The sequence below is a fragment of the Spermophilus citellus genome, assembly GCF_964194105.1.
Source record: "Spermophilus citellus genome assembly, chromosome: 2".
Taxonomy (NCBI): domain Eukaryota; kingdom Metazoa; phylum Chordata; class Mammalia; order Rodentia; family Sciuridae; genus Spermophilus; species Spermophilus citellus.
The window spans coordinates 211,478,860-211,502,913 of NC_138183.1; the positions used below are offsets into that span (position 1 = coordinate 211,478,860).

At 38.1% G+C, this 24,054-nt stretch overlaps 2 protein-coding genes across 2 annotated transcripts in view; one reads left to right on the forward strand and one right to left on the reverse strand.

Moving 5' to 3' along the window:
* HPS5 (HPS5 biogenesis of lysosomal organelles complex 2 subunit 2) overlaps positions 1 to 19,537 on the reverse strand; it is a 40,762-nt gene extending 21,225 nt beyond the window's left edge. Inside the window, exons 1-11 of the mRNA XM_081282148.1 lie at positions 19,384 to 19,537; positions 17,442 to 17,552; positions 17,238 to 17,302; positions 16,004 to 16,196; positions 14,553 to 14,686; positions 10,540 to 10,752; positions 10,169 to 10,240; positions 4,337 to 4,425; positions 2,336 to 2,514; positions 1,740 to 1,898; positions 590 to 776 (exon numbers count right to left, since the gene is read on the reverse strand). Of these exons, the coding sequence (XP_081138274.1) occupies positions 590 to 776; positions 1,740 to 1,898; positions 2,336 to 2,514; positions 4,337 to 4,425; positions 10,169 to 10,240; positions 10,540 to 10,752; positions 14,553 to 14,686; positions 16,004 to 16,196; positions 17,238 to 17,302; positions 17,442 to 17,552; positions 19,384 to 19,491 (1,510 nt within the window). The 5' untranslated portion in view covers positions 19,492 to 19,537. The remainder of the gene's footprint in view (positions 1 to 589; positions 777 to 1,739; positions 1,899 to 2,335; positions 2,515 to 4,336; positions 4,426 to 10,168; positions 10,241 to 10,539; positions 10,753 to 14,552; positions 14,687 to 16,003; positions 16,197 to 17,237; positions 17,303 to 17,441; positions 17,553 to 19,383) is intronic.
* Positions 19,538 to 22,040: 2,503 nt separating this feature from the next.
* GTF2H1 (general transcription factor IIH subunit 1) overlaps positions 22,041 to 24,054 on the forward strand; it is a 38,687-nt gene continuing 36,673 nt past the window's right edge. Inside the window, exon 1 of the mRNA XM_081279069.1 lies at positions 22,041 to 22,498. The gene's annotated coding sequence lies outside the window, so the exon portion shown is untranslated. The remainder of the gene's footprint in view (positions 22,499 to 24,054) is intronic.

Consider the following 24,054-nt stretch of genomic DNA (forward strand, 5'->3'; position numbering starts at 1 on the left):
AGGAATACGTGAACATTGGAAAGGGAAGGCAATGGCTCCCAAAACTGAAGCAATTTCTCAGTCCTGATGGAAAATAATTTTGTTAGTAAGGATAAAATCTTTCCACTCTTTTGGTTAATGATCTTTCTCATCCTTTTGCAGCATTTCGATGCATGATTGAAATTAGACACTTACTGATGTTAGTTCAAACATGAGGTTAAAAAAACAACTAAAAATAAGCTGGATGTGGTGGTTCATGTCTACAATCCCAGCAGCTCAGGAGGCTGAGGTACAAGGATCACAAGTTCAAGGCCAGCGTTAGAAACTAAGTAAGGTCCTGTCTCAAAATAAGAAATGAAAAGGACTGGGGATGTGGCTCAGTGGTTATGTGCCCCTGGGTTCAATTTTGGGTACAAAAATTTAAAGAAACAACTAAAAATAAACCTACTCTCCTAATGGTAAGCAGATCTATAGGTCTAGATAGAAAATCTATCAACAAGCTAAAAACTACTCATACCTAGAAACTTTATGTACAAGATAATTTTGGTAAGAAGAACCCACAAAAAATAACTGCTTCTCATCAACAACCAACAGGAAATATATTCATCACCTTCATTTTCCTGTGATGCACAACTCTGATCTGGCTGGTCTTCTTCCTGATGTAAGGTGAATTCTTTAAGTCTCTCATCTTCTGAGAAGGTTTGGCTATGAAGGGAGCAAGAGTCTTCATCTGACTGACTGCCTCTTCTACTACTAATGATACGATAAATACCAGAGTCCAAGATGCTAAAACTTTCCTAAAAATGAGGTAAAAAGAAAGAAAGAAATCAAAGTAAAAATTTCCTTTGTAATACAATGCAGCTTTTTCACAGAAATACCAACACTAAAATGGGAAGTCAGTAACAACTATTATGGCTTATTAAAACAAATTGGTGAAAAGTTTAGGTGCCTGACAGCTGGGTATTTCACATGTGCTACTGGCATCATGCTTCCTGATTTCTCTAGCTTGTCTTCATAAAGCATGGCAGGGAGAATAAGGAGTAAATGAGATAATCCAAGCTGTACTGAGACTCATATTAGCATGAAGCATCTGAAATCACCAATTAGGAGCAACCCAATTTGTGCTGGAAGCTATACAAGGTACATTCTGGAACAGAAAATAATAAACAATGACAAAAACAAAGTATAGCTTCAAGACACAGCTAAGTTTCATACAGACGCCCAACAGCTAAAAGAAAGCCTTTCTTCTACAACTTGAATCTCACGTGTCCCCACAAGGGCCCATGTGTTGAAGCCTTAGTTCTCAACCTATGGTACTTCTAGAAGACAGAAGAGCCTTGGAATATAGTGGAAGGAAGTTAGGTCACTTAGAGTTTGCCCTTGAAGGGGATATTGAGACTACAGTCCCTTTCTATTTCTCTCTTTGTTTCCTAGCTGCCATGAGGTAAGCCGCTTTGATCCATCATGTGCTCCCTGACTTGATGTTCTACCTAGCCATCAACAACCATGAGCTAAAACCTTTGAAACTATAAGCCAAAATAAATCTTTCCTCGGTATAAGCTGTTTATCTCAGGTATTTTATCACAGTGATGGGAAGCTAACATACCCTATCTCAAAAAAAAAAAAAAAAAGGAATGGAAGAAAAAATGAACTACAAGGAAAGGAAGACAGAATTTGGAATCCTAGGGGTAAATGAGTATAGTCTAAGGTGAAGCAATATTACTTTACAACAAAACCCCTTTAAAAGTGAGAATACTTACATGTGATGAAATGGAGCTTCTTCTACTACTACAAGCTGAATCCAAAGGTTCAAATTTTAAGATCAATTCATCCAGCTGAGAAATTAGATCACTACAGGTTTCAAGGTCCAGTTGAGATTTCAAATGCTCCAATTTATCAACAGTCAAAGTTTTTCTTGCCTAATGAAAGGAAAAGTAAACCCAATTGTATAGCTGACTATCTGTAATTAAGTCTAGACTCACATGAACAATAAATAAATGAACATAAAATTAGGTCTAACAAAGAACTAATAGGTGTTTTATAAAGACTTAGAAAGCTAATGAAAAACTTAACCAGAATTATCTCAGGAACTAAGAATTTAATTGAGAATTACCAAATACTCCCTTAAAAACAAGTTCTAAAATTCAAATAAATTTGATATTTTTTAAACAGAAAGCATAACCTTCTTATTACCCTCTACCACCCCAAAATATATCTGCTATGCTTTCTTTGGGGATTTATTGCTACATCTGTAGGTCATATAGAAGAGCTAAGAAAAATAAGCAATTTTGTAAGACAATTCTGAAAACTAGCATGGTCTAGCTTGATGAACTTATTTAGATGAGCTCTGACTCACTTTACTGGCAATGATAGAATTTTGGAAAAGACAACACGTGCGAGCAGCCAGGTCCCATTGGCTTCTCCTTAGCAGGCGTTCCACACAGCGTTCCACAGACAAGAGGGAGAGATGTGAGACTTTCCCATTTAGGTGCAAACAGAACAGCTCATTTTTGCAGACAGCCATATCCTGAATATCTACACAAATCACAGGGGTTAATGCACAGGATGTTAGCCCAAAACGCCTTTTCTGTTTCTGCAATGGCTGAAATTATTCTAATAAATTCACTTCTTAAATAAGGTTAGTTTTGACTATCTCTGCTTTTATACTTGTATTTCAATGAAAAAACCATATTTTAGACACTATTCTATAAAGATCAGGAATAAAAGATATGAAGAAAGAACCATATCTCTCTGATTTAAAATCCTATGGTTAAAATGCTATTTTCTGTGAAAAGGAATTGGGATTGTAAAATAGGTAATCTATATTAGAGTCAGGACTAGTGTTCCTGAGAATTACAACCTGATGATCAATGAATGGATTAAAATATCTGTCTTGGCAGAACATCTTGAAAAGATTCAACAAGGATGTGAGGGTGATCTAGCTGTGACCTCTGTCACGCCATTGATTGCTAGGGTTAATTTGGCTGATCTGGCTGGCTAGATGGGTGTCCTCTTCCTCCCCCATCATTCCATGTGTGTCCCTCCCAAAGCTGCACTCGGTCTGTAGAAGATGACCTTCCCTGATAGAGGAGGACCTGTTCTTTGTTCAAGAGTATATAATTAGCTGCACTCCCCTGCTAGAACCTCCAAACAAGCTCTCAAGACTCAACAAACTAGTTTTCAAAGAACTTAATCCACAAGAAATCAATGTTGATCAGACCAGTAATACTTTCTTTCTCTCTCTTTTTACAAAGTAGAAAAAGACCCCAAAAAGTCAACATACACTCTCTACTAAGCAGCAGTGCTAAAATAGCTGCATTTCACCCATATCTGGTTTTAACCAAAAGAATATAAAGAGTGTCTTTGTCTTAGTTACATAATAATGACTTCTTTTCCCTCAGGGACTTTTTTTTTTCTTTTTTTTTAGTGTTGGGATTGAACCCAAGGCTTGACACACACTAGGTAAGCACTCTACTCCTGAGCTACATCCCAGCCCCTTCAGGCACTTTTCGAATTCTAAACTGTTAAGATACAAAACTGGAGTGAAAGCTGAACTTCTAGAAGGGATACAAACTAAGGGCAAATAGAGGGGAAAATTAACCCATTTATTCTTTTTTTGTGGGGTGGTGGTGGTAGTGCTGGGGATTGAACCCAGGGCCTTATGCCTATGAGGTAAGCACTCTACCAACTGAGCTATATCCCCAGACCACCCCACTTATTCTTTAGCAGCAGCTACAAATATTTAAAAATAATAATTTTTAAAAACTGTATTTAAAATTATCCTTAAAAACAAATATCTGAATATAAATTCAAAGATGTATGGTTGGGAAGTACCTTATAATGAGAAACATCTATGATACTAATTTTTATTTTTTTTTATTTTTTTAGTTGTAGTTGGACACAATACCTTTATTTCACTTATTTATTTTTTTATGTGGTGCTGAGGATGGAACCCAGGGTCTCGCACATGCGAGGTGAGCACTCTACCACTGAGCCACAATCCCAGCCCCTATGATCCTAATTTTGAAAGAAGCATTAACCCATTCTCTTTCAACTTCTTACACTGCAAGAGAATCCTCCTACAATAATCAAATATCACAAGCATTTATGAAATTAAAAATCACATAAGAAAAATATAAGCCAGGCAAGGTATTGCACCCTATATCCTTAAGAGACTTGGGAGGCTGAGACAGAAGGGCCATGAGTTCAAGGCCAGCCTCAGAAACTTTGCAAGACCCTGTCTCAAACTAAAAAATAAAAAAAAATTCAAAAGGGCTGGGGGCATAGGGTGTAGCTCAGTGGTAAAGAACCTCTGGGTTCAAACCCCAGTATAAAATTAAAAGAAAAATATAACTACCTTTGACTTCACTCCATAGAAGAACTTGAACATTCTGAGGAATGAAAATATAAATTCCTTTTTCTGTCCAAGTCAGTACACAATGCTCACTGAAAAAAAAAAAAAATGTAAGAAGTCAAAAGAATTAAAGTTTGCTACGATACAGAAGTTTGATATATTTCACTGAATTCAGATCCTCACATTATGTATTAAAGTAAAATCAGACCATACAAAGAAAATACAACAGTGATCCAACTAATCAAATCTTAATACTCTCCTTTCTGTCTATAACAGCATACACACACAAAAAAATGCATAAAATGATGCCAGATTGGGAAAATTCAGACACATACACTAAAGACCTTCTAGAAAAAGAAATGGCTGGTATCTGGAGAAAGAAAAGCTTAGGGACGACTTACCTGACATTTATTAAAGTAGTTAAGCTTCTTGTATTTGATATGATAGGGGCTCATTTAAAGACTAACATCTTACTGCCAATCAATCATTGCTCTAGTTAGCCACTTTTAGAAATGATAATATTCTAATTTTGTTAATTGTGTGTATATGACAAAAGATTGAGTGCATCTGGTCACATACATGCCAGAAGATTTATCAAGGGCTCTACCTATATCATCTAACTTCATAGCCCATGAAGGTAGAAGTGTTATCCTTATTTTACAAAAAAGAAAACCAAATCTGAGAGAGATGACATAATATGCCCAAGCCCATTCAGCATGAAGACAGAAGAGTCAGAAAATGAAACTAAGGATGGTCTAGCTCCCAAACCTGGACATTTTTTTCCCTCTTATACCTCACAGAATCTATTTTCTCCCTCATTTATTCTCAGTAATCTACCCTGTTATCCAGTATACTAAGTATTTCATTTTATTGAATTATCAAAAGTAACAGATTTCCTAATTGCCAAACCCAATAATCCTTCACTAATCCCAGGCAGAAGACTGTTCCTTCTTTCTTGAGTTTCATTTCCCAGACTCTAGGATACAGTTCTTTCTTGGGTCTCTGCCTGCCTCTCCAGGACTCTGGTTCTCTCCATTTCTCCTGTTCTTCTTTTTTTCATACCATTGGCTCATATGAGTGTATCTCATATATCTCATGTACCTTCTCAAGGCTGCTACTAATGTATATATACCACTGATAATTTCCTTTCCTTAACCCTAGTCAGGACATTCCCCAACATACAGGGTTCTCACTATAGCTCCCTATCAAGGATCAGCCGAGGTTCAACTACCCTCGGAAATCCTTTTCCACAGCCTCTTCCTGTACTCAAATCTATTTCTTGTAAATTCACTCATGTACTTAGTCATGTACTACTCTGTTACAACTCTTGTATTTTTTTTTTTTTAGAGAGAGAGAGAGAATTGTTTAATATTTATTTTTCGGTGGACACAAATCTTTATTTTATTTTTATGTGGTGCTGAGGATCGAACCCACCGCCGCGCACATGCCAGGTGAGCGTATTACCGCTTGAGCCCCAGCCCACAATTCTTGTTTTTTATTGTTAAACTTTTTTTTTTCTTTTTAGAAATAAACCACATTTCTCCAATTAAGTATAATCTTAAGCATAGGAATAATATTTTCTTTGTCCCCAAGAGTACTAAAAATGGTTCCTTGAGGTCATGAACCTAAGAGTGATACTTTATAGGACTTGGATCAATACATACAATATATACAAATATTAACATTCTGTCCAGATCACTGACCCTAGAGGAAAGTTATCTTTGTCATAAAGATGGACGATAAGGTCAGCATTACAGTGCAAAGTAAGTAAAATTGGGAAGGCTGTCTTCAAGAGCCAGAGGAGAAAATATATGATATATACTCTTAACTGAGTAAAGTCATAATTTTTTATATTAAGCTTGATATTCAGCCTGAAAAATTTCTTAGAAATAGTAACCTAGGTTAAATGGGGGGTGGTGACTAAAATTAGAGCTGACAATTAAAATTTATACATTTTTCATCCCCTTATTACTTTACTAATAATAAATAAATTGGGACATAAGCCTAACAGCATTGTTTACAAATTCAACAAAAGAAAGGTGCAGTGGCGTATGCCTATAATCCTAGCAGCTCAGGGGGCAGAGGTAGGAGGATTTCGAGTTCAAAGCCAGCCTCAGCAATTTATCGAGGTGCTAAGCAATTCAGTGAGACCCTGTGTCTAATAAAAAAATACAAAATACGGATAGGGATGTGGCTCAGTGGTCAAGTGCCTCTGAGCTCAATCCCCGGTATCCCCCCAAAAAAAGAAAGTGTTATCTATGTACCAGAAAAAAAACAAAGTATAGGATATTAGAATGCTCCCTTATGAGTTTTGTAGGTTTTGCCAATAAACATAATTTAGGACACAAAAATGGAGGAAAAAGTAAATTAACAAGGACAATAAGCCCTCCTACTCATGTTTTTCAAGAAACTTTCCACTGAATTAGTCATTGTTTAAGAGCCTTCAATGTGCCTAGTGCTGTGGTACTAGAATGGATATTCATAACATAGTAAGATAGTGGTGATGATGGAGGAATAAATGAGGTTTGACAACAGTGCATGGGAACAAGTACCTAACCCAAGCCTGCTGGGGGAGTTAGCAAAAGCAAAGTGACATTAATTATTATTTAAGCTGAGGAGTAGGCCAAGCTACATCATGAAAGGCTCTATTTGCCACGGCAGGGACTATAACGAGAGTTTTAAATAACCAAACTTGAAGGATAACTACTAGGAAAATCAAGCATATTTCTGAGGAAGAATGCTTTCTACTACACAGGGAGGCCATACTATCACCTAACTTATCACCCCACATATCACGTTATAGTTAACTAAGTATTTTATGTACCAGGCACTAAGCCAAGCTCGAGAATACAACAGTGAACAAAATAGCCATGAAGCCCTCAACAAGCTTACTGTTTAGGAGCAGAATGGGTTTATAAATATTAATATTTAATTATAACTAAAGAATGCCATAAAGGAAGGCCCCTAATAAAGGAAGAGGTTTTAATATGCTTTATGAAGTATAGGCAAATAATTAGCTGTGTTCCTCCAATAACTTTCAGGATGAATAATGGGTTTATTAAATGTTAAAAGGTCTATAATTCATTTTTACATACTTTGATTTAGCGAATGTGATGTACATGAATTAATTTTTACTTTGCCCTTGGTGGCAACTAATTAACATTGACAATTCTTTATTTTAATTTATTTACTTAATTGCAGTATTAGGGATTGAAGCCAGGGCCTTTACCACCGAGCTACATCCCCAGTGCTTTTATTTATTTTATACTTGTTATTTATTTACTTTTGTTGTACATAAGATTGAACCCAGGGTGCTTTACTACTAAACTACATCCCTAGCTCCACCTCTCTTCTTTTTTTTTTTCATTTTGAGACAGGTTCTTATTAAATTGCTGAAGCTGGCCTCAAACTTTTGATCCTCTTGCCTCAGCTTCCAAAGTAGCTGGGATTACAGACAAGCACCACTGCACACAGCTTATTTTTTGAGACAGGGTCTTTATTTGTGGAAGCTGGCCTTAAGCTTGTGATTCTTCCAACTCAGCTTCCTGAGTCACTGGGATACAAGAAAATGCCATCATGCCCCACTTAATTGTTTTTTGGTTGTTGTTTTATTTGTGTGTGGGGGGGGTATATCTCCAGTCTTTTTATTTTTTATTTTGAGACAGGGTCTTGCTAAATTGCTCAGAGCCTCACTAATATACTGCCTTTTTTTTTTTTTGGTACTGGGTATCCAACCCAGGGGCCACTATCAGTGAGCCACATTCCCAGCCCTGTTTTGTATTTTAGAGACAGGGTCTCACTGAGTTGCTTAGCACCTCACCATTGCTGAGGCTGGCTTTGAACTTGCAATCCCCCGTCTCAGCCTCGTGTGAGCCAATGGGATCACAGGTGTGCGCCACCGAGCCCTACTAATAAACTGTTTTTTTAAAAATCACATTCTAAGTTGGCATGGTGGCATGCATCTATAATCCAAGGCACTGAGAAGGCTGAGTTTGAGGCCAATGTCAACAACTTAGAAAGATTCTGTCTTAATACAAAAACAAAAAGGGCTAAGGATGTAATTCAATGGTAGAATGTCCCTGGGCTTAAACCCCAGTATCCCCCCACACACACACACACAAATCACAAATCACATTCTAAGAGTGATTAGTTACTCTTTAAAAGAACTCAAACAGAAGTCCACACTCCAGCCAGGTGCGGTGGCGCATGCCTGTAATCCCAGCAGCTTGGGAGACCTTGAGGCAAGAGGATCGATCAGTAGTTCAAAGCCAGCCTAAGCAACTTAGTAAGGCCCTAAGCAACTTAGCAAGACCCTATCTCTAAATAAAAAAGGGCTGGGTATGTGGCTCAGTGGTTGAGCATCCCTGGGTTCAATCCCCAGTGAAGTCCACACTCCAGTGTGCCCTACAAAAAACTCTAAATACCATTTTCTAAATCGGCATTAGAGATCTTATTAATTAGCCTAAGGACATTAGAAATAATTTTTCACTGATGAAATAAGTAGAGTTCCAGCACAGAGATTAATGGGAAATTATATATTGATACTCCTACCCTTGTAGAATAAGGTATAGTAATCGGCAGACCCAGAAGCTGACAACCTCTGCAGTGGACTCTGTGCTGCCATTTAATATGGATTTTGCATCTAATGCACCTAGAAGGCTAACTTAACTTGAAGTTAGAATAGGGCTGAGTCTGCCTTGAATAGATCTTTCATGCAAGATATTTGTCAGAGTCTCTAAAAAGCAGAAAGTTGAAATTTTAACAAGATTTCAAGAACAAGTTCTACAACTATGTTTGTGCCTGCCTATTAATAAACATATATCTATGAGGTAGATTTTAGTCAGGGACTTGCTTTCATTATATCACCCCAACAGGTAGAAGATATTATAAGAGAATGAATACCAATAGCTCTGATTGTCAGATGTTCCCTGACAATTATAGACTCTCCAGTTGGTTTGGAAAGGGATTTTCTTTTGTTTTCCCACACTTTTTTTCCCCCCAAGTGGTGCTTTATAATTGTGCATATGTGAAAAAGTATTTTCTCATTCATTTTCACTTTTTTTTTTTTTTTTGGTGTTGGTGTTGGAGATCAAACCAAGGCCTTGGGCATGCTAGACAAGCACTCTACCCTTGAGCTATATCCCCAGTCTTATTCCTCTTATATAGAGTATTTCATGTAACTAGTCATTTTCTAACTTTCCAAAAATAATTTAGGGTAAAAAAATAATTTTAAAAAGCTACTGGGGGGGAGGAGCTGGGCTGTAGATCAGTGGTAGAGCGCTTGCCTCAAATGCGTGAGGCCCTGGGTTTGATCCTCAGCACCACATAAGTAAATAAATAAATAAAGATCAAAAAAAGAAAGCAAGCTACTGGGGACTGGGCTTATAATTCAACAACAGAGTATTTTGGATAAGGCCCTGGGTTAGGTCCTAATATCACAAAATAAAAAATGGGAGAGCTAGGTGTGGTAATCTGTAACATGTAGTCCCATCTACCTGGAAGGTTGAGGCAGGAAGATTGCTTGAGTCCAGGAGCTCAAGGACAGCCTGTCCCCCCCAAAAAAGTCAGGGGAGGACTAAGGGTATATATTGCTCAGTGGTATAATACTTGCCAACATGCAAGAGGCTCTGGCTTTAATTCCCAGCACTATAAAAAACAAAACAACAACAACAAAAATGCTCCCCCCCCCCAAGAAATTAACTAGCTAGGGTATGGTTCAGGGGTGGAGAACTTACTTAGTATGCACAAGGGTCTGGGTTCAGTGCCAGAACCAAAACTAAATAAATAAAACCAAACTGCCTTTGAATAAAAGGAAAAGCCAAGGGAAAAACTTACCTAAGATGCAAGAGTTTGGGAAAAGACAAAGACTGGGAGCATCCAATTGTATGATCATATTGAGGTTCTGATCTAGGAAGCAAACACATACATTAGTGATTTACTCACAACCTAAAATTATAAAGTTTTCCCAATATTGTGCAATTTTCACCGCCAAAACAATTTCAAGAGCTGAAATGCATCTGCCCTTATTCAATTAACTCTAATCAGAGGAAAGACAACTGATTAGAGGCTTTATCTTTTAATAAAAATTCTACTTAGTTCTTAAGAGGTATAACAAAATCTTTAACAGATAGGAGAAGATCCAAGATTTTAATCCAACCTCCAAGAAAATTCCTCAAATAATCCCAATCAGCCACACAAATCATTACCTTGGAGTAATCACAGGCAGAGGTGGCAGTGAGAGGAGTTTCTTGAACTGATGTGTACTTATAACTTCCCCATCAAAGTTCACTTCCCACATCCTGGAGCCAGGACGAGCACAAAATATCAAAGGTTGCTGGCCCCCAGAACACCTTGCAGGGAAGAAACAAGCTCCATATTCTCCATCTCTTTCCTTGTTTCCAATTTTCCAAAACTTTTCTCTAATGTCCAGAAAGGAAGAGATACTATGTTTACTTACAAAAAAGTTAAAGACAATGGCATTATGAATCAGCATGGCCATGATAATCCCACCCACAATGTTCTCTTCCTTCTTCATATTAGTATTATGCTGGAAAGAACAATATAATAGAAAGGTCAAAATAGAGCTCTGCACAATTTCTGTGACTGGAAGCAAACCTCTTCACATTAGTACTCAGTTTATTATCCATAGAATGAGAGATCAGAATTGATGGAAAAACCTGTTTCAATCGAAAAGGTGAGTGCCACCAAACCATTTCATCATACATGCTTGAACCCTAAAGTCCTTGTGCAATACAGTGCTCTCTGGACATCCCATGGAAGCCATGACTCTACCTTTCCACCTCTATCTCTAAGATACGTCATCACCACAAACATCCAATAAACTCATCTTTCCCCAAAATGCTACGTCCCTCTGAAACATATCTTGGAACATTCTGTCCACTTAGGATTACATGAGTTAAATGCATCAAAGTATTTGAGCTGAGTGCAGTGGTGCATAGCTGTAATCCCAGAGACTTGGGAGGCTAAGGCATGATGATTGCAAGTTTGAGATACACCTCAGCAACTCAGCAAGGTCTTAAGGACTTAGCAAACTTCTGTCTAAAAATAAAACATAAAAGGGCTGGGGTTGTGGCTCAGTGGTAGAGCATTTGCCTAGCATGTTTGAAGCACTGGGTTTGATTCTCAGCACCGCATATAAATAAATGAATAAAATAAAAGCTCATCAACATCTAAAAATATATTTTAAAAAAATATAAAAAAAGGGCTGGGCTTCTGCCAGAAAACTCATTAAAAACATTTAGTGTTAATTAATACATAATATCTATATACACACACACAAAAAGAGTAAATGTGTCCTTTTTGCAGTCTAAAAAAACAAAACAAAAAAAAGGGCTGGGGATGGGACTTAGTGGTTGAACAACTCTGGGTTGAAACCCAAGTACCAAAAAAATTAAATCAAATAAAAAGTTCAAAGTCCACCTGGGCAACTAAATAAGACTGGAAAACTTAGTGAGATCTTGTCTCAAAATAAAAATAAAAATTTTTTAAAGGGTAGAGTGCTTGCCTAGCATATGCAAGGCCTTGGGTCCGACCCCCAGTACTGCAAGGGGGAAAAAAAAAAAAAAGTGAGTGCACTGCTTAGAAACATGGAAGGTGATAAATGATGAGTTTACCTTTTCCTAAAACTTCCTGTTACTTATTCTTCATGACTTAGTTTCAGCAGTCTTCCTCTGAGAAACTTCCTTGACTCTCATATGCTGAATTACATGCTTCCTATACTATGCTTTCATAGTACTGACCACATTATAAGTGGCAATTATTTCTATTTGAATAGATTATTATGTTTTGGGACAAAAGGCATTTCTTATTTCTTTTTATTTTTAATTTAGAAATTTAATTCCTTTATTGGCATTGCTATGCTTTTATTTTTAATTTTAATTTGTTCTTTTTAGATATACACAATAGTGGAGTATATTTCATATATTATACATAAATGGAGTATAACTTATCCTAATTAGGATCCCATTCTTACGGTTTTCATGATGTGAAGTTTCACTGATGGTGTATTCACATACGAACAAAGGAAAATTATATCCAGTTCATTCTGCTGTTTTTCCTACTCCCATCTCTCTTCCCTTCCCTCCATTCCCCTTTGTCTAATCCAATGAACTACTATTCTTCCCTACTCCCCCTTGTTGTGTGTTAACATCTGCATATGAGACAGAACATTTGGCATTTTGTATTTTGGGACTGGCTTATTTCACTTAGAATGATAAGTTCTCCAAATCCAGAAAATTATTCTTTTTAAAATTTATTATAGAAAAATTTACTGACAAAAGTCATAAAATCATTCTTTTTATGGCTGAGTAATATTCCACTTTGTTTATATACCACAATTTCTTTATCTATTCATCTGTTAAAGGACACCTAGGTTAGCTGCTTAACTTAGTTGTTGTGAATTGAGCTCCTATAAACATTGATATGGCTGTCTCACTATAGTATGCTGATTTTAAGTCTTTGGGGTATATATCAAGGAGTGTCTTATTATACCTTCTTAGCTTAATACCAAATATATAGCAGTGTCTGATCCACAGAAATCACTCAGAACACTGCAGATATCTCTTATTGGGTAATGATCTATTTATACTCTGGCATACATTTACTATATTACCTCCAATAATTCAATAAAAATTCCTGTACTTATTTGCACCATGCATAAAATATGTTTTACTATAAAAACATGGATGTGAAAGTACTTTGATATGGACTTAGGGTAATAAAAAAAATTTGGTTTTATTTCCTAAATTCCTTATTTGGGAAATAAGATATATTTCTTACTTGATATTTTATGTCTAATACAGTGCTAAAGACCCAGAGTACAGCATGAGGTTAATTAATACTTTCATATCCTTTTTTTTTTTAAAAAGAGAGAGTGGGGGGGGGGAGAGAGAGAGAGAGAATTTTTTAATATTTATTTATTTATTTATTTATTTAGTTTTCGGCGGACACAACATCTTTGTATGTGGTGCTGAGGATCGAACCCGGGCCGCACGCATGCCAGGAGAGCGCGCTACCACTTGAGCCACATCCCCAGCCCCTCATATCCTTAAAACTATCTCTACGTTATGGATGTGGAAACTGACATTTGGCAAGATTTAAATAGGAGCAGAACAGGGAGTTGATATCATATTGTCAGGTTCCATTATCCAATGTTCTCTCTCCTCTATCATTGTTCTTTATTTTTGTTTGTTCTTTTCCTTCTCAGATTTACCTGGTTCAACAGCTGACAGGAGAAGCAAATTCATAACTATCACTTTTGTTAATCATTAAGAGTCCCAGTTATTGTTTTCTTTTTAAATACTGTTTGTTGAATGGGGACATACATTGAAACTAAAAAAAAAAATTAAACATAAATGAATTTTTAAATTATTTTACTATTCATATCCTTGAAAACAGAATTCTACCTAACAGAAAGGGGCATACCTAAGGCATGTTACTTCTGCAGCAAGTTCTACATTATTGCAACTCAACTCAAACTTATCACTCTTTGAAATGAGGGTGGTTCATAATACAATCTCATTTTTGTGTGTGCTCAAATTTTTCTATAATAAATTTTAAAAAGAATAAATGATTCTAACAAGAATGGTAGCAAGCAAACCAACCAGCCAGGGCCAGTTGGGGGTGGTGGTGGTACTGGCCAGTGAAAATCTCCCTGCAGTAAAAACAGCTGAGAAACTTTGCATAATGATACATAATACTCACTTCCAGCTATTTCTCATTCTTTTGTGATATTTCATGACTACCTCTAATACACTCCTTTCCATTCATCATACATTTTATCCACCTTTGAAATATTGGTGAAATAATTGCTGAATTCATAACGCTCTTAATTCTTCAGCCAATTTTACTCTGAAGTAAAATGTTATTAAATACACAGCAAATTTTAAAAACAGCAACAACAATCAGGGAAGTCTTCCTGATTGTCCTAGTGAACAACACTTTAGCCTTTAGCCTTTTGCATCCTTTAACTCAATGTTCTATAAGATTATGCTTCATGGTTGGGTTCTTTAAATACTTGTCTTGATCACCCATCACATTTCTCGCTCTCCTCCACGTCCTCTCTACTTGCCAACATTAGCTTGTATTCAAACAGTTCCTTATTAATATCTGTATAATTCATTGAGTGGTTTGTGCTAGATGACTTCTGAGACTCTCCTAAATTTCTATATATCTGATAACTCATGGTTGGTCAACATACCTCTCAGTGTCACACAAGAAAGATCGAGTAAGTGAAGATATAAGCAGTCTTCCATCCAAATAATCTAACTGCACAACACAAGAGTCAACTGTTGTTATTGTCTGAACAGGAAATATCACAAAGGCAGCAGATGCCTAAAAGGGACATCAGAAGAAAATAAAGTATTTCATTATAACATTTACATAGAATCTCCTCTTCTTTAAATAAAATCTCCTCCTCTTTTAAATAAAAATGACATGGATAACAAAATAAAATTTTTAAATAGGCAAAATTTTAATTTGCCTAAAGGGATATGAAAATTTAACTCTCAAAAAATTTATGAAATAATTTGATACAAACTTAAGGCTTAATCCTTAAAGCTCTGTTTGTGATTATGTAACCTTAGAGGTTGGAATAAAAAAGTTGAAGCAAGTTTTGAAACATGTGAAAGAATTTTTCATCTATAGATATATTTCTCCCTTTGGGGAAAAGACAAATTAAGTCTACACTATGTAAAGGGTTTTAACTGGACTTTGAATCAAATGATAATTTAGGGGCTGATGATGTAGCTAGGTGGTAGAGCACTTGCCTACCATTCATAAGGCCAGGGATTCAATCCCCAGTACCAACCTTTGATGGGGCATGATGATCAAGCCAGAATATTCTGATGTGTTTATTTAAAACAGAATAATTTAGTCAACTGTAGTTAGATGTCTCCTTTTCTGTCAAAAATTCTCCTTGAAAATGAGTCACAAGAGAAACTTTCCCCTCATGATCACCTACAAAAACTCTAAGAACAGCTGTATCCCAGCTGTGATATAAAGGCCTTGGAGAAGCAAAACAATGAAAAACTGATCTGCAGTGTCTCAAAATCAGACTGGAGCATTCTGTTAGAGTAATCCGAGTCCCAACCTTTTTTTTTTTTTCTGAGTCCCATCCTTTTAAGCAATAAGTGTGGCAGGAAGCCTGGGGACCTACACATCTGAGCATAAGTCCCTTTATGATTCCATTCACATTAAGTTAAATTTATCCTGAGACAAAATATTCCTATACCCATGAGTTTGGTCTACACAGGGGCCAGGAAAACAGGAGACTGAACAATTGGTGCCATTTCCGTATTTGCCATTTTATTAATAACTAGTAAATAGACATCTTTTCTTTCTCAAAGGCCTCGTATTAAAGAATACTATTATTATTATTATTTAAATGCACCAGGAAATACACCAATAGACAATGTGCAAATTATTGAAGTCAGTTCACAAGAGCCACTCTACAACAGTATCAAACGAAAATAGTCTGTCATATGTACTGCCATATGTACTACAAACAATTCTCAAAACCTCTTAGGTCTGTGCTTTAAATCTGTCCCCCCAGAAATACATTGAATAAAATTGTATCCTCTAACTCAATGTTCTATAAGATCACACCGAGTATCTCTAATCACATACATAAAGAACTGGAGAGGTTCTCACCTTTGCTTGTTTAGATGTATTGAGTTTGATGGCAGAAACTTTCCCCACATGATCACCTACAAAAACTCTAAGAACAGCTGTGTCCCAACAGAGAGCTGTAACTTTTCGGCCTTTGTGTTCTGAAGACACATAAATTCGTTCTGGTTTCCCGCGACGCTCTTGATTTAATTCCCAAACAACTACAAGACCTTGACTGCAAGAATTGAGTGACAGAAGCAAATTTTTGGCAGTGGTGAAAAAGATAAAAATTTAACTACATTGTATCATCAATTATATTAAATACACAAACACTTGCTCTTCAGAAAAAAAAAAGGAAGTAAAGGCCAGAGGGAGGGTAGAGAAAGGGGAAATGCTGGGAATGATATTGGTCAAATTATATTGTTATATTATATGCATGTACAAATATGTAACAACAATCCTACCATTATGTACAATTATAATACACAAATAAAAATATGGAAAAAAAGAAAAAGAAAAAAGGAAGTAAAGAGCCAAGTTATTTACTTCCTTGTTTTAGTTGCCAAACCAGCATAACAGAAGAACTTAAATGTTCTAAATTATATGTGTTACCTTCCTCTTTTAGGACCTTTAAAATGTTGTTGACTCAAATTAGCATTTTTTATAAATCCTAGAGTGACTAATGGTCCATCTGGACAGGACTTTCAGTGTCAACACTGGGACAGTACTAGGGAAATTGAGATGGCTGACCACCCTCAGTTTAAAATGCATTTGGAAGGAAGTAGCCAGACAATCTCATCGCCCTGCACCCAAAACAAAAACAAAAAGGGAGGAATGTTGGGTGTGTGGGAGACTCCCCGCTGAATCCCTTACCCCTCCCCCTCCTCTCCTCCAAAGAAGAGCATCAAGCTGAAGAGCGCCAACTTCAAAGGTTTTCTCAACCAATCCCTGAAGGACACAGTGTCTGCTAGCTGTTCCTGAGTCACCCTGCCAATCAGCACCCGACACATCCCCTATACAACCCTTCTTAAGCAGAAGCTTGTAAGCACACACTCTCTGCCCTCTGCCGCCTTCTTCTCTGCTCTCTTCCTCTTCTTTCTCTCCTCTTTCCTCTCTCTGATCATCTTTTTCTCTGCCCTCCTCCTCTCCTCTCTCTGCTCTCTGCCTCTCCTTTTCTTCCCCTTCAGGTAGCCCCCCAATACAATCTCTTGGTTGAAAATAAAATAAAATAAAATGCATTTGGAAAAGATCAGATAGTCTTAAAACAATTTTTCACCTGGTAGCTACAGCAACGTAATCATCATCATGTAAACAGCAAGCAACCTGAGATATTGCACCTTCCTAGGACACAAAAGGAAAAATATTGTTTAAGTACCAAGTTTTCATCCTTCTTTTATTCTAAATGATTAATCATATTGGAGAAATTCACATTTACAAAAGATACTCTTAATTGTATGTGACAGGCTACCCTTGGTCTTACCCGGTGTGAAAGAAATAGCCTGTGCTTCCAGCCTTCTTTCTGAATGAGATTGAGTCCTCCTCCTGAACTGCCCAAAGCCAACCATTTCCGAGACACAGCTATGCTTGTGCACTAAAATCATGTGAAGAGACATGTATGAGATACTCAGAGCCACTTAACCAAATAAACTACAGACTGTAAATAAATAATGAGGATTTCTGTTCAGGTTCCTCTCCTCAGTCCACCCTCTGACCAGATGGATACAACATAATGGCACTCACTCTCTAATTCTAGAATACTGAAAAATATCAAACAAAGAACATGTATATATCAAAAAGGCTGAATAGGCTCAATTGTATAAATGAGTAATCTTTTTTGGGCAAAAGCCAGTTAATAGACCATTCGTATTTTGTGTAACTTGGCTAAGGTCATTCCAATGCTGACTGCAATGGGGGAAGACGAAGTAAGTTACCAGGGGATAAAGCAATTTGCTCCCTTAAATAACTTCTAGTCTGCACAATCATCACAAAACACCACAGTCCTTAGAGAAAGTGAGACTCTGGAGGGCACAGATTCAGGTCACCGTACTACCATGTCTCCCCAACCTATCAGTCTGCTGATTTCTCTCTTGTCCTGCCAAACAAAGCAGTGGCCATGTTATGCCCAATAATCTGTGGCCAATTATTGGTTTGCTGACTAAGAGACATTACCAACCTTCTTCAACTTTGTTGCTTTTCACCACAGAAGCTGAAAAACCTAAATATTCACTTTCCCATTTTCCCTTGTTGCCAGAGGTAACCATGTAGCTCAATTCTAGCTAATAAGGCTAAGATTGCTTTACCTTCCCAGAGGAAAGGCAGAGTTTCAAGAAAACAAACCCTCTGCCCTTGGCCCCCTTATTCTTGCTTGAGATACAATAGGGACATTAAAACTGGAGGCAGGATATGTATCTTGCAACTATGAATAAAAGCCAACATATAGATGATGACAAGAGAGAGAAAGATGGAGAGCCTAAGTCCTCAGTGACATTGTTGGGCCACTATACAAAACCCAGCACCACCAACCTCCAATGAGATGAAAAACATCTTAATTGTGTAAGTCACTGAGGTAAGGTATTCTGTAACTTGCAGCTAAAAAATATTTCTAACTGATATCACCTCTCCCAATTGTTGCTCATATTGCTTTGCCTATTGTTTCCTATTTTCCCTCTCCTCAGAGGCTAAAATGTACTTTGGGGCAGTAGCAAAAGTGCAAAATCAAGTTATTTTGGAATTAGTTATGATACTTTGTTATTTACCAGATCATCCTGCCTTTAATCAAAAAAATTCAGATTGCGGGAACTATACACTTCCCACACAGCTAATTTTTACTCTGCTCCCTAACCAGTGGTTATATCAAATTTCTTGTTTTGGAATAAGGCAGTGGTTCATGTTGTTCAAAATGTAATGTGGGGGCATACTCATTTATACTATTAATTTTAATAACATGCTTTACTTTCTGAGAGAAGAAAGCAAGATTACTGAGAAGGAAAAAGTTATTAGAACCATGGTTTCCAGAGCTGGGGAAGAATTCAAATGATAGTTTAAAAAATATATCACATAAGAGCTATGATGCCAGGCATGGTGACACACACCTGTAATTCCAGGATCTTGGAAGGCTGAGGCAGGAGGATCTCTCAAGTTCCAGCCAGCCTGGGCAATTTAGCAAGACCCTATTTCACAATAAAATAAAAAGGACTAGGGGTATGGCTCAATCATAAAGGACCACTGAGTTTCATCCCTAGAAGAAAGAAAGAGAGGGAGGAAGGGCTAATGACTATGCTACTCCTATGTAAGGTATCATGAGGACAGGTAAGAACACAAAAGATTCCACAAAACAGAACTAGAGAGCAGGGGGAAATATAATAGAGCACATAAAAACATGAATATGAAAATGAAACTAACACAAGGATCAAGAAATTCACCTTTAAACGACTGGAGTCCAAACGCAAGGCTGAGAGTAATGGATCCAGTGACTCAAACTCTGCAAGAACATGGCTGTAGGACTCTGGTATCACTGGCACAAAAGTCATTTAGTCAAAAAGGTGAAACTTATTCAGGCACAGTATTCCTTGCCTGAAAAAATCTGCAAAAATAGAATTTAAGATCACCATTCATTCAGGATGCATTAAAGAAATGTGTGGGGAACATAAGGAAAACATGAGACAGAACAACTAGTTCTAATTTGAACATGCTGGTAAAAAAACAAACAAAAGCAAAATAGGTACCTTTGCATGTAATAGTGTGGTCCCTCTATTCACATTCCTTGACTCTAAAACTCTTAAAGTATCATGTCTAGATTTCAAGGCCCTCCAGCATCCTATCCCACTGCATTATCTTATAGTGTAAGTAGGTAAAATTGATACGGTAGGGCTTAAAAGAAAAATTGGTCAAGTTCCTTGAAGTAAAACAGCAACCCTACTATATTTGAGTGGTAAATCTTTAGGAGTCTCTCATTTAAATGCAATATTCTGTTGATAAGGCCTCAAATACTAAAGTCTTGTCAGCAAGCATTAAACTTATCAACCAAAATTTTAACAGTGCTTAATTAAGGCCTCTAGATCTCTCCATTGAACCCAGCAGGGGCCTGATATGTATGTTGGTTGAATGAAGTGAGAAGTAAGGTACAGGGAATTGGAATACAAAGAATAAGAGCTTGAATAAAAGAAACTAGAAAGGAATTAACAGGGATAAGAATATTAGGTAGCAAAAGTCAAATGCCCAATGAGAACTTTGTAAACTAACACAGAGTTGCCTATCTGTTCAACTAGTCTCAGTAACTATTCTCAGGTACACATTTGTGTGTGTGTGTGTGTGTGTGTGTGTGTGTGAGAGAGAGAGAGAGAGAGAGAGAGGGGGAGGGAGAGAGAGAGAGAGAGAGAGAGAGAGAGAGAGAGAAATGGCACCAATTTCCAGGCAAAAAGAAAACTGTACCATTACATACTACAGTCTTATTTTCTGGTAGTAATTTTGTCTCATACAATTCAACATGTAGAAGAAAAATGCTGTTCCAAAAACAACCAACCAAAAATTCAGTAGAACTATACTCAAAATACTTGAGAACTCCTGATCTAAAAAGATTCTTCTCTCATTTTTTTCACTCATTCATTTTATTGTGTAGCTAATACAACATCAGGCACAGTGGTGGGAACAAAGTAAGTAAAACAATTCCAGAAATCAATTTACAATCAAACAGGGAGAAAAAACACAAATACCACATACAGATATAAGAGAAACATAAACAAAGTGCTTTTTTAGAACTTAAGGATTAGAGGGATCACACTGAATTAAAGGGAACCACAGATAACTTCCTAAGGGAAGTAGCACCAGCACCAGGTAGGTCTTATCGGAAAGAAAGGGAAAAGGTAGTAAATAGTGCAACAATAAGCAATGATATAGAGATGGAAAAATGAAAATATATTTGAAGAATACATGTTCAGTCTTTGGTTGAAACACTGAATGGAATAATGAAAGATAAAGCTGGGTCCTCTATAATGGGATCAGTAGAGGAGATCTCATCTCTATTTCTTACTCCAGTTCATCTCCCTGTTACTTCTCTCCTATTCTCCAACTATACTGAACTATGTGTGGTCCTCTTTCAATCTATAAGTTTGTTGTGCCTCCATGATTTAAAATATGCAGTTCATAAACTCTTATCCCATCTAACAAAACCTTATCTTTCTCCAAAACTGAGTTTAAATGTCACTTCTGTGAAGTCTGTCACAGCTCTATTCTAACAATCAAAAAAATTAAGCCCATAGATGAGGGTGAGAAATGCTTACCAAAATCAATCAGTAAAACAAATTCTTAAAAGGTTGGCTTGTTCAAAGCTCACAGGGCTAATAAAAGGTAGAGTTGAGCCGAGAATACACATCTGATAAGTCCAGATCTAATCATCTTTCCATTTCCCCGATTATTCAATGGTAATGTGAAAGAGTCGTATTCGGGGTTTGCTGTTCACACATCAAATACAAATCACAGCGTTCTCTTGGCCCACTAGTTGTATGGAACGAAAGGGCTGTGAAAGAGACAAGGAAAGGAACAAAAATTAAAGAAATAATGCAAAAAGGAAGTAACAGATTTTATTTCCATGAATAATAATCAGAGAATTCTCACCTAGAGAAATTGCATTCATTCATTCAACATTCTGAGTATCTACTACGATCTCAGCCTTCACGCACCGCTGGAGATACTAGGATAAAAATACACAGTCCTAGACCTCAATAAATTCCTCATCTAGTGGAACCACTACCTTTTTAACAGCGGTAACATTAATACTGTATTACGCCCTCTTGAATTCCGGTAACCAAGTTTTCAAAGCCAGGCTCACAGACCAGGAGCCCAAAAGTCCCAGCCCTGCCACACCACATCCCAGTCAGCAGCTCCCAATTTTCAGAGGTCCGGACCTTCTGGGCTCCGCACCCAGCCACTCACCGCGCACTGACAGCGGAACTTGAACTTGTCTCTCCTCTCTTGCTCCTCCCGGCCTGACTTACGTCACCCAGGAGCGCCGGGGACGCGGGGATAACGCTATTAACGGCACTTCCTTGTCACGTGACGATTACGCCCCTCCTTGCGCGTGGTCCCACCCCCTCAGGCCGCGGTTGCAATTACGCTGTCTACCACCTGCAGTCGGTGGGTCGCCGCAAGCGGAAGACACGCCGTTAACCGGGATCGGAGGAGCCCTAAGCCAAACGGTTGTGACAGATAGGATTCCGGAGATCTTCACCGCATGAAACCGGAGAGAGGAAACGAAACAGGCGGGAACCGGTGGGGGAGGGAGGGAACTAACGGAAGGTGTCATGGCGGCCGCGCTCTGGGGTCACGTGTCCCGCAGGCCCGCCTTTGTACTTCCGGTCACGTGCCCTCAGAGACCTCGCAGCCAGCGATGGAGGCGAGACCCCCCAGTAACAGAGGCGGTGGCGACGGCTGCGGCCACTGGGTTTCAGCCGCTTCCCAGCAGCAGCTTTAAGCTCAACGGAAGTCGACCCGATCCAACTCACTCACTCACTCCTAGCCGGAGGCTGTAGCTTCCACCTGGTAAGTGTAGACCGAAGAATGCGGGCAGGTGGGCGGTGAGTAGCTGACAGGCCCCGGGGTCGCGGGACGGCGCGTATTCTGCACCATTTCCCAGCGTCGCTTTTGCCGTCTCCACACCGTCTAAGATTGCCGCCTCCTTTGCCCTTTTTATCCCGAAGTAGGAAAGAGGCGACCCGACCCTTAATCTACTTGTCTAAAGGAGCCCTGCCCTTCCACGGAGCAGGGACTCGAAGATCCATCCAACGCCGGGATCTGACTGACTTCATGAGAATGAAGGAAGTGGAGGCTCCTCTCGGGCAAAGAGGTCCTTCCCGTTAGGAAACGTACTGTAGAGAGTCTTTCGGTTTCTGTAAGGAAAGCTCTCACCTTGGTGGCCGAATGAGCTCGTGCTTCCACCTGTCAGTCCTGCCGCCTTTAAAATTTTTATTTACACGTGAGCCAACCTACACACTTCCAGTTTTAATCATTCCCGATGTGATTGTCATGTAATGAAAAAAGATGGAAATATATAATTATTTCACAAATTTTCCAATGTTATCAGGCTAAATTGAGTAAGGTGGCTTATCTGATTGGCTTATGTATTTATTGATTGATTGTGGTGCTGTGGATTAACTCAGGAACGCGCTACCACTACTGAGCTACATCCCCAGTCCCCTTTATTTTTTGAGACAGGGTCTTGCTGAATTGCCAAAGCTGGCCAGGAATTTGGCGATCCTCCTTCCTCAGCCACCGAGTCGCTTGGATTGCAAGACCACACCCAGCTGATTGACTTTTTTTTGTTGTTGTTTTTGTTACTGAGGAATGAACCCGGGGCACTTTACCATCCCTAGCCCTTTTTTTCCCCCCTTATATGGAGTCTCTCTAAGTTGCTTAGAGCTTTGCTAAATTGCCAAGGCTAGCTTCCAATTTGTGATCCTCCTTCCTCAACCTCTCAAACTGCTGGGATTATAGGCATACACCATCATACTTGGCCAGTTGATTGAGTCTTAAATGCCCATTTTAACATCTGTAAAATAGGAGTGGAAAGAGGTAGGAAAATTTTTTATCCATCAGAAGATCCAATTTAAAACATGAAAATGCACTGGGGATGTAGCTCAGAGGTAGGACACTTGCCTATCATGTCAGAGGCTATGGGCTCAATCCCCAAAACAGCCAAAGAAACAACAAAAAAAGACCACCAAGAGTGGTTTAAGGGCTGGGGTTGTGGCTCAGTGGCAGAGTGCTTGCCTTACACGTGTGAGGCACTGGGTTCAATCCTCAACAACACATGAAAATAAAGATTGTGTACATCTACAACTAAAACAATGTTTTTTAAAAAATTGGTTTAAAATACACTTTGCAGTACTGGCTCCATACAACCCAATATTCTCTCATTATACAGAGTTGTGATTTTTAAACTCTTTAAAGGAATTAAACAATTTCTCCCCGTGAACTCTTATCTGGAATGCCAGTATGTAAAGCAACATGCTTTGGTGGAAGGCTACACCAACTTAGCCTCCCCTTTATAAGAGGCTAATCTTTGGTTATTAAGACAAAGTTGCCAATCCTAAAATTTT